General features: G+C 50.6%; 1 protein-coding gene across 3 annotated transcripts in view; it reads right to left on the reverse strand.

Moving 5' to 3' along the window:
• The window catches only part of DDHD2 (DDHD domain containing 2), a 16092-nt gene extending 6716 nt beyond the window's left edge, over positions 1-9376 (reverse strand). The window contains exons 1-14 of one of the 3 annotated variants that reach the window (XM_019514454.1): positions 9143-9376; positions 7549-7739; positions 6877-6966; positions 5903-6023; positions 4908-4997; positions 4476-4611; positions 3616-3824; positions 3309-3379; positions 2915-3037; positions 1852-1947; positions 1415-1546; positions 1015-1170; positions 556-658; positions 293-457 (exon numbers count right to left, since the gene is read on the reverse strand). In XM_019514454.1, coding sequence (XP_019369999.1) covers positions 293-457; positions 556-658; positions 1015-1170; positions 1415-1546; positions 1852-1947; positions 2915-3037; positions 3309-3379; positions 3616-3824; positions 4476-4611; positions 4908-4997; positions 5903-6023; positions 6877-6966; positions 7549-7739; positions 9143-9347 — 1888 coding nt within the window. In that variant the 5' untranslated portion in view covers positions 9348-9376. The remainder of the gene's footprint in view (positions 1-292; positions 458-555; positions 659-1014; positions 1171-1414; positions 1547-1851; positions 1948-2914; positions 3038-3308; positions 3380-3615; positions 3825-4475; positions 4612-4907; positions 4998-5902; positions 6024-6876; positions 6967-7548; positions 7740-9142) is intronic. The other 2 variants (XM_019514455.1, XM_019514456.1) reach the window with 2 other exon arrangements.
• Positions 9377-10721: the final 1345 nt, after the last annotated feature.

Here is a 10721-nt window from a genome sequence, read left to right on the forward strand (position 1 = left end):
GGCAGGTTCCTGGGGGAAAGGGGCCTTGCCTCATGCTTTCACAGCATCCAGCACATCCAGGTTCTTGGGCAGTAGGAACAGAAATGCAGTAGCAACAAGGCAACCAACCCAACCTTAGAGGACCAGGGAGCCAGATGGCCACAGGCCAATTCATTGCCCTCCCTGGTATCCCCCTCCACAGCAGCATGTCCCCCCTGAGCATGGGAGGGGAGGACGAGGAGGAAAGCTCCTGGGTTGGCCTTGTACCACTTCTCAATCTCCACCGATTGTCTCCTCAGCTAATGTCACCCACCTGTTTGCCCATCTGAACAGTTCTGGGATTCAGCTTCGCTCTCTGTGCTGGCTGCCTCCACAGCTGGCAGCGGGGCCCTAGTGAAGGACTGCCAGGCAACACGAAGGGACCCCAGCAGGTTGTTCTTGAGGTCCATGCTCATGCGGGTCAGGCCTTCCTTCAGTTCTGAAACACAAGGGGTCACCATAAGTGGGAATGCTGTGCAGGGCTGGGACCACACTCACCTGGACAGCAACCTCTAAGAGGAGGCTTGCCTGCCTTACCCAAATGCATCCGCTTCCGGCCCTTGTGATGGGGGAGCAGCATGGGCTCAAACTCCACGTCTGGGACGATCATGGGCTCGATCCTGTAGGCCACGGGGTCGAACTGTGCAGAAGAACAGCAGCTAGTACTGGCTTGTGACCCACATACAGATGCCCCCATTCCCTCTAGGGAGAAACCACTCAGCCTAGGGAATCTTTTACCTGCTGCCGCTTACGGTTTGGAGGCAGGCATCACCTAGTAACAAGGCTAATGCAGAAGGTGCCACTGGAGCTCTAAGGACCAGAGGCAGGTTTAGCTGCCCAGTTCCCATCCACTGTGCTGATTGCAACAAGTGACACAGGGGAAGGGGAACCCAGGGCCCCGACTAGTCACTGGCCTCCCTGTGTGGGTCTGTTGTCTTTTCTCCACTCAGGAGCCAGTGTATGAGCACTAGTCCCGTGACTGCTGATTCCACATACCGGATGAAAGATGTTGAAGAAGCCTTTGCAAGTGGGGAGGCTGTAGCTTGGATCAATCCTTTTCACACCTCGCACAGTGAGGAACATCCCAATGGGTGATCCAAAGGCAAAGAAGATAGCAGGCTTGTAAATGAGCTGTGGGTAGTTGGCTGAGACCTAGCAGAGGTGAGGTAAGAGGCAGTGAGGAGCAGCGCCTCACTTGTCCCTCAAGGATGTAATTGTTTGTTACAGTAGCAGCCATGGCCTAACACTGCTTGGAATGGGAATGAGCTCAGCAGCCTCTGGGACTAGGAGATGGCCAAGGTGCACGGCAGGGAGGAGTGGGCCGGGACCTGTCTGCCCCCACACAGCTAGAGTGGCACATGGATTACTGGAGGGTGTGAGTGAGCTGTGCAGTTACCTGTCCTAAGCTGACATCTGGGTATGGGCAGTTCCTCCTGCTGCCAGCAGAGCCAGGCCCTGTGGATGACTCGGACTCAGTCCTGTGCTCTTCGCTGTTCCCAGCAATGGTCTGTGCCCAATGGTTAGTGTCCTGCAGTGATGGAAACAGGAAACTGCTCCAGTTCTCACCTGGGCATTCAGCGCCACAGCATTCTTCAGCTGAGTAGCTTCTCTTCCCATAAGGCCCTGCTCTCTACTTCTAGTATTGTTACTGAGGCCAGGACCAACACACTAGCTGCAAGCCAGGGGTGGGGACCACTGCACTAGGGAGCTTGTACTGCTTCCTGACAAATGCATGCATAGACTGAAGGAGGCTGAACCACAGCAAGCACCAGTGCCCTATGCTGAAGGGGAGGTGGTTTGTGATGGGAATGGTCACCTCAGCAGACCACGCACCTGTGTCTCCCTTTCAGAGCTGATGTAGTGAAGGATCTTCATCCTCGGGCCTAAGGGAATGCCCATGTCTTTCAGATTTTGCTCTGTACACAGGAGCTGAACAGTAAGTCACAGGCATGTTAGTCACTGCTCTGTTACAGGAGGCAAGCAGCCAAAACGTTACTCCTTTCTCCCTGGAGAAGCCACCTGCTGTTCACTGAGAAGACAGAAGCAGAGCACTTTAGAATGTGGCTCGCAAGGGGACCATTCTAGACACGCTCCTCAGAGGGCGTACCTACGTGAAACATTTACTGCGGAGTGGATTAATTAGCTCTGCAGTAAATGCCGCTTATTTACATATGCACCTTATTTGACCTCGGGAAACTTACAAGTGTAAGTACTGTGGTACGGTGGAGTTTTTTACTCTGCAGTGCCACGTGTGTAGATGCTGACGTGGCTGATTGGGGCATAAGGGTGCTTCAGTGCGGGGGCTGCCTGCCAACTATCACTGCATTGGAGCACTCTCGTGCGCCAGCCAGCCTCTGTAGCAGATGGAGCTGGAAGGTGAGGGGGAGGAGCCCTAGGCTGGCAGGCTGACCCCCCCTCACCTCCCTGCCTGTTGGGGATGCTCTGACCGGGCTCAGTGTGCTGCGGTCCTGGGTGCATATTCAAACAGCATGCCTGGCAGCAATAAAGACAAGCACAGTAAGAACTGGAGTTTATTACTGCCCATTAACTGCACATGTAGACATGCCCAGAGTGTGGCAGGGAGGGCCCTGAAATCAGTCCCAAGTGTGCATTAAGGAGAAGTGCCTCCAAACCACCCTGCAGCTAAAGAAGCATTCCTATAGAGCAAAGTCCAAAGCCTCTGAGTCTATGAAGTGCTTGGCCTTAGCATCACCAGTGCTCTTAAGAAGGACTCAGGGTGCATCAACGCAGGAGCTTTACTCCAGCTGACCTTGAAGAAACAGGTGTGTGAAAATGCTCCAGACACCTGGGCACTAGGTGCAGGGGGACAGCAGATTGGCACGTGAGTAATAAGATGTGCAAGAGCAGCAGCCACCCTGCTAGGACGGTGATTTACCAGTGCCTGTCTGTCCATTCTCTCCTTCTCAAAGACTGTGCTGTATTCAGACAGCTCAAGCTTCTCCAGGATCTCCTTCACACCGCTGGCATCTGCCCCATGGCTTGCACTCATCTGGGACCCCTGTGAATACAGACAGGTGGGTAGTGGTTACAGCTAGCCTGCAACAACACTCAAAAGATTCTCTCTCAGGATTGATACTGGGCAGCAGAGTGCAGAGGACCTGCAGTCACTCTGCTGCACAAGCAGGGGAACACAGCTGTGCAGTGACCAACCCGCCCTGCACTTTGCCCTGCAGCAGTTATCTGTGCCAGCACTGGCATGGAAATGTAGCCCGTAGATTACACCCTCAGTCTGCAGGCTAAGGGACACACACAACCAGTGGAGAACTTACCTTTTCTTTGCCATCTTCATCCTCCGAGAAAGCTTTCTGATTTGTCAGGAGGTCAAACAGTATAAGTGATCCTAAGAAAACATCCACATGTTGCCACTGAGGAGAGTCCCAGGTCTCGCACACAAATCTGCACATTTACAAGTCATGTCCCTTCCAGGGTGAGGAGGAAGTGGGGGGTCTCTCCTGCCTCTCCCACAGAACTGAACTTGGATTCAAAAACCAGACCCCAGACTTTGTACTAAGTGCCTGCAAGCAACATCCTGCAGATTGACCATGCTTGGTCCCCTCACCAGGCTGCACCCCTTACCTAAGCTGTGACCTGCAATGGACACCCCGCCTTTATAGTCAGGGTTTCTCTGCAGGAAGAGCAGATACAGGCGATTCATCTCAGAAGCGACTGTGTCCACAATGGTTTGGCAGTAGGTGGCACTGTTGTAGAAGAAGACGTCCAGGATTGTGTCATTGATGAAGTGACGTAGGCGATTGATGCTCGGCAAGGTGATTCGCTCCAGGTCTCTGCACACAGGGCAAAGCAGCATGCTGAGGGAGAGTGCAGGCACCAGAACCAACTACAGCAATTACCTCCTGGGTTTCTGGCCTGAAATCCCAGCCTTGGCTAAGTGCAGAGAAATTCTGCCACTGGCTTCAACGGGGCAGTGTTTCATCACTAATCCTGGTTATGAGACCAGTCCTCAGGATTAGAGCGGAGAAAAGCTCTGGATACAAGGTCCATGCCTTCCCAGTAGTTCAGCATGTGTATGGCACTATGCTTATGCACTGGCCGTGCTCCGTTCCCTTCCCCCCATGAACCACAGAACAGGGTTTTTTTAGCTGAAAACTTTCTTCCGAGGGGAACCAGGTATCCAACTCCCAGTGACTTGCTCTCCCTTCTTGTAACATGAGTGAGGACCAACAACTTTATATGCTTGCAGACCATCAGTGGTGTGTTTTAAACCTGGAATAGGTCTGGCTGTGTCAGACAACTGGACAGGTCAGCGCTACAGACAGTACCCAGGCCCCACTGGTGTGCAGTGGTACTAGACCAGGTTTCCATTGCTTTAGTCAGCACCCACTGCAATGGGTGCAACCCCAGTACTGCAAGAGAGACTTGCGCGTCTACTCAGGCAACTGCTGCAGCTCTTTTCTCATAAGCAAGAATTTACTTACACGTCCACCCCTGTGGAGTGCAGGCGGCTGTGCCAGTTCACAGGTAGGAACTCCACCCGGCCGATCTGCTGCTGCTCCTGGGCTTTCTTGAAGTGGGCTTGCAGCATGCTCAAGGAGACAGCCCGGAAATCGTTCACTGGGAAGAAAAAGAGAGCACTGTTTCAAGCTCCGATTCAGCCAGTTCCCCAAATCAACCTATTGCACTCACTGTGCTTAGTGAGGACATTGGTGACTGAAACTCAGAAATCCCGCCTTGACCTGAAGTAGTTTAACCTGCTCTCGTTCCTTGTAACAAGACAGGCACCATGCTGAGCCCAAGCGTACCCTGGCTGTCACTGTTCCCTCTGTGAAGGCCAGCATCCCCCTGCTTGCTTGCCCTTTCCAGGAGGAAACACAGAAGTTGCTCATTTCCCTGCAGCTCTGTGCACTCACCACATTGAACGATGCTTCGGAACCGGATGTCACACGCCGGCCCAATCCCATGAACTACAAAAACCAAGTGGTCGATCTGCTCGGGCTCTCCTGAGAGGGGGAAAAACAATTAACTTAGTTTCTGTAACAAGCCCAGCACCTGTTGATCTGCCACGCTGTCCTTTTGCCTGCTGCACAATGCCCATGGAACCCTCAACAGTTTGAGCGAGAGAGGGAGTCACAACAGTCCCAAGTACAAGGGAAAAGTTTGGCTCTGTCACTGCTTTGGATCACAGGTACAACAACGATGCTTCGCATTGCTGAACAGCTTTGCGTACTTGAAATATTACACAAACCCCTCCCTTGCCCTCACTCCAGGAAGTGAAAAGCCTTACTCCTTTTCTAGAGGGACAACAGCACATCACACTTGCTGCTTTGCAAAGTGTCTCTGATGGCAAGACAGGTTCAGTGGGACTTCAGCAGCCCCAAACCTAACTCTGAGCCAATGCCCCCTCTCTAGGCTTCGGTACCATTGCAATGAGACAGATTAGTGCAAAGGATTCTGCAGCTGGGTTGCAGTAATCAAGATATTGGGGTCCCAATTTGAGAAGACTTCAAGAGCCCTGGCTCTCAGAAGGCAGGGGCTCCATTCTTGCCTTGCTTCCACCCTCTGCCCCAGCTTCTCCTCAGGTTCCTGTAGATTATAAACTTGTTGGGACCTAAATAGCCTCTCACCAGGTGGCTGCATGGCGTGCAAGGCACAATGGGGCCTGCACTGGAACAAAGCCTCTGGCCTTCCTTAATGCCAGTGAAAGAGCAGGAGGAAATTTCTCCTTCAGTGAGACAAGGCAGCCTCACCACGTCCCCATAAGCAAGCTGCATGTTTAAGAGTTTCAAGCTAGAAAGAAACTTTCAGTGAAGCCATATCCAAAGGGCAGGATGGACAGAGCCACAGAAAACCCAGAAAGTGGCCTCTGCAGCTTTGATGGATGCGGGGTGGGGAAATGTTCACCTACCACTATGGATGTCCACAGAGATGTTTTCTACTCCTCTCTTCACGGTTCTTGGCCGCCCTTGCTCTGCAGGGCTTGAACCCCAGTCGTCAGAGACAGTTACTGGATGGTAGTGCACCATAAGCTGGAAAGCAGGAAGAGAAGCATGTTAACATGCTGGAATGCAAGTAGCTTAAGCATCTTCTGCATAGGGGGACAGAAAGCCCACGATACACCTGGTCAGTCTCATCAAGATCACACCAGAGAGCACAAGCAAGAACACAGCAAGGGCAAACCTTTCCAGACATTTCATAAGGAAGGACAGAGGTTGACACCAATCCTGAATGGACAGAGGTCACTGCTCCTAAACATATACCGCCAATGCCCTGTTCTCCCAAGTCCTTTCTGCGCTTGCGCTACACTATAGTTAAACTTTCTGTACAACTCAGTTTTGCACTGCACTTTCCGTGCTCAGTTAAAATTGGGGAACCATGTTTGCAGGTATTCGGCTGCCTCTGCAAGCCAATGTTCTGAACTGCACCAGTTGGAAAACAAAATGACACGTTCTTGTTTCCAAAACAACTGAGCTCCTGGCAGGTAACTACAGCTATGGATCACAAGTTACAAGGCTTCTGTGAAGTTGGGGAGGCCTTACCTATGCGGCATGTGTATGTGTGTTTTAAGGCAACTGACCAGTTTGGCAACAAGGGCAGTGTTATGCCCGAGGATCTGGGTTGATTGCTCTGCTCTGCTAATGAGTGTCCTGTGAGGCCCTGGGCAAGTCACCTGTTCCACTTACGCCAGCTTGTCCGTTTATAAAAGAGTATGTAGCTAAGGGGATGAGAAGTACCATCACAAGCAGACTGGTGTCTATACAGATAAGAACTGTGTGGACCAGCCCTGAAACCAGAAGGCAAAGAGCGACATGCAGTGTCCTCTCCTCCATTCACTGGGCTCTGCCCCAGCTCCTGGTTGGGGAGCATTCAGGTCATCCTTACCTTGGGGTTGTGCAATATAATGATTTCTCTGTTCGGGGACTCAAGTTTCTTTTTCCACTCATCCAGAGTTACAGCGATCATGTAAGCTTCCTGCGGAGAAGAGCATCCCTGGTGAGGCAGGCAGACATGTTTCCATGGGAACTCGGCCACTGGAGAGGCTTGTCTCATCTCCCATGGCCCCCCATTCTAGGCTAGCTCTGGACAGGGCTTTATAGTTTCGGGTCTCTGCGTCAGCAGAGTCGACAGCCTATGATCCTGACCCTTCCCATTTCCATGTGACTATCTTTATTCACATGTCCTTGGCATCTGCGGGACCTTTTGCCTTGCCTAGTTGACTGGCGAGTGGCAGTGTTTGCAAAACCAGGTCCTAGATTAGATCAACGCAGGAAGTTACAGCAGTCAAGAACAGGGGAAAGCAAACAGGTCTGCAGCTTGACAGACCCAGCTACATCGGAGATGCTGGCAGAAGGGGAGAGCTGCAGGGTTTACAGCGGTGCTGGCAAGATGGGCAAAAGTAGCCCTAACGCCTATCTCTAGTAAGCCCACATCCTAAAGCAGGAGCATGGCACAGGGAGCTTGGACTGTTACGGAGTTGCCATTACTTCAGTAAAAGCCCAGAAGGCTTGAGAGTAGCCCAAAAGGAGTGGAACTTATCAGATAAGGCAACTTTACCTCCAACTCCTCGCTGAAGCTCTCCGAGTAAGGGACATACTTATTGTCCTTTTCTCCCTTATAAAACCAGGTGCAGCGCCTTACTTCGGACACCTCTTCCTCCCAGTACACGGCATAGCATTGCCTCTGCTTCAAATGCACATTGTATCTGCCCCCCGCTGTCGGAACGACCAGCTCTTCATCGTCTTTCCCTGCAAAGGACAAGGGCTGAGATGAATCACAAACAGACCAGACTGGCTTGTTATCAAGGTTTGGACTATGGCAGCTATAGGGAAGCAGGTTTCAGCAGTTTGTGTGTGGTGTTTACCCAGGAACTGTACATATCTTGATAGCAAAACCTAGTCAGCATCAAAAATATCAGATAACTTTGATTTTCAAATACAATTTCCTTACTGGAATAAAGAGAGGAGATCAGATAAAGCCACACTCATTCAAAGCAGAAAAGTGACCTAATTCTGCTACAGACTGGTCTGACCCCATTATTTAGATTGCAGGCACAGTATGCTGTGTTCAGCTGCACACATCACCCATACACGGCAGCCAGCGTCCCCTCTAAGCTGTGTGGTGTGCACGGCTGCGTGCCAGTCAGCTTAGAGGGAACACTGACAGCAGCCCAAACCAGACACTAGGGACTAACTTCATCCACTGACATCCAGAACCTTGGTGCACTGGTGACAGGATGAGAGGGGCCAGGCACATCAAAGCTTTACTCTGATGGTTGTCCTTTGTGGCCCTGCATGTCTGAAGTCTGACAGCAGGACTAGGAAAGGGCAGGTGAGTGTAGCTTTACATGTAGGGACACCACAAGGCTCAGGGTGAGCACTATCATTATGCAAGAGATGCTACACATATGAATAAGACTATCCATTAAAGAATCTTGGCTGCTGACTGGAGAGCCCTGCCCTCTTCCTGAGGATAAATCCACAGCAAAACAGGAGATTTAAGGGCCAGCCTTCCCAGTGGTGGAATTTAGCCAATGCTGCTTCCCACATAACTCCCTCTCACCTAATTAATAGTCTCTTGTACATGAGAAGAGTGCGCATTGAGTTAACGAGACCTGAACATAGGCTGTATCCAAAGGGACTATTTGTTTGTGTATTTAAAGTAATATCAACAGGCCCCTTTAAGGAAGGAATGCTTCCAAAAGAATATAATCTGGTCCAATTTAAAATGCCAGAGGGAAGAACAGAAACTGTGCAGGATGTTCAGAATATTTCTCCAAGTTATGGCTTCTAGCTCCAAGGTATCATTAGTCAGTACAATGCAAGTCAAATTTTTAGCAAATTCAGCACTTGTGCAGTGCCTACAATGAATTATCTCATTACTCGTTTATGCCAGAACCCCAACGGGTTCTGAGGTTAGATATTACTATTTTTAGAAACAGGGTTACTTAAAATAGAGCTTCATAGATTTTGAAGCTGAACAAACCTGAGATCATCCTGCCCAGCGCACTGTGGTTTGACACAGGATTTGCTAGTGTTTTTATCTGCTCCTGCCTGGAGGCATGGGGACTCTGAGTGGTTGCAAAAACCAGCCCAGGACTTGCTACACTTCTCTGCTAGGAAGCTTCTCACAAGAAGCATGTTCAACTTACTCATCTTTTGGGCCGCTTCCAACTTCTCCGAGTCCTGTGTGCTGAAGGGGATCCATCTCTCTCGGGAATCTGTGACCTTGCAGTAAAACCAGTGAGGAACCACGGCTTCGTACTTATTTGCAGCATCTGCCTCTACCACCTCAAAGGAGCTGGACGAATTGGATGACAAGGAAGCATCTGCCGGTTGCTGTTCCACGGCTGACATCACGCTGCCCGAACAAAGGAAGGGAGAGAGGGGACATGCTGAATTTTTATTTTATAAGAGCCTCTGAGTTGTTTACCAAGACTCAGAGCAGAAACACAGAGACACATACAGGTGCACTCATACAGTCCTGCCAAGACCGGCACCGTTTTTAAGCAAATAAAGCGGATTGATTGATAAATAGCTACAAACGAGAGAAGGCCAGCTGCATAGATAGTTTACTAGTTGCAAACTTATTGTCGTCCTAATCCAAGATGCATTCAGCAGGCATCTGTGACAGGCCCAGAACAAGAAAGACTGATACCAGTTGGCTCCGCTGACTCAAGCACAAAACGTCCAAAAGGCAAGGGATCTACACAGCTTGGCTGTAAAACTGCCACAGAAACATGAAGAGAGCCTGTGAGAAGATGGCAAAAGCCATCAACAGCGGTAAGAAACAAAGGACAACCCAGGAACAATGTTCCTTTTTGGACACCGAGCAAAGATACTTCACTGAGCTGGGAGAAATGTTTTAGGAGTCATGGCGACCGTTCTGTTATGCTGGTCCCTTACCAGCATTTCGGTGTTCTTGCTGCTTGCACCTTCAACTTTGTAAGCGTGCCGAGCTTTTCTCTGAGAAACATTTCATGGCATGCTGACCAGCACAACTGACCGTCTGCTACAGCACGCCTGAACAGCCCTCATTCCTCCTCGTTTTACTCAATTTGCTTTTCCCCTGTGCAGAACCACGTCTTATTACTACTCAAAAAGCACAACTGCCAGAGCAGCACTTTTAGTGGAAAGAAGGTCGTCTGCAATTTTCTGAACGTGGGAGCACAGAAGGGTATTAAGAAAGGTGGCAGACAGCCTAGGAAATGTTGTCCCTGACTTTTGCCACCAAGCCAGTAACATTTTGCAAGCAAAATTAGACTTTGATCTAGCTGTCAGCTCGATTAAATTCAATAATCGTAGCCAGGAGTAACACCACAGAACAGACACCTTGCCCCAGAACAATGCCGCCTTTACTTTCAAAGGGTATTTCCTGTATCTGTCCATCCTTGCTTCCAGCTGAGTCACAAAGCCCTTTGCAATGAAGGAACCTGTCCTTGCAGTGTCCCAAACACCTTGATAAGCTTATCGGCCTTACTGATGTGAAACCAGGCACAAAGGTCAAGTGAGTTGTCCAAGGCTGCGCTGTGAGTCAGTGGTAGCCTTAGAGAGGGAGTCCGCGTCTCCCAGCTGTGTACATCAGCCGCAAAGCCGTAACACTGAAAGCAAGTTCCCCTTCTAATCTGACCCCTTTTCCAGCTGGGGTCCGACGGTCTCGCAGCTGGGCCCTGTCCTGAGCAGCTTCAGTGTCAGCCTTAGCGCTGCCGGGGGCGGGGGGGGGGATGAAGC

The sequence above is a fragment of the Gavialis gangeticus genome, unplaced genomic scaffold (genome assembly GCF_001723915.1).
Source record: "Gavialis gangeticus isolate Ggan-Ray unplaced genomic scaffold, GavGan_comp1, whole genome shotgun sequence".
NCBI lineage: Eukaryota > Metazoa > Chordata > Crocodylia > Gavialidae > Gavialis > Gavialis gangeticus.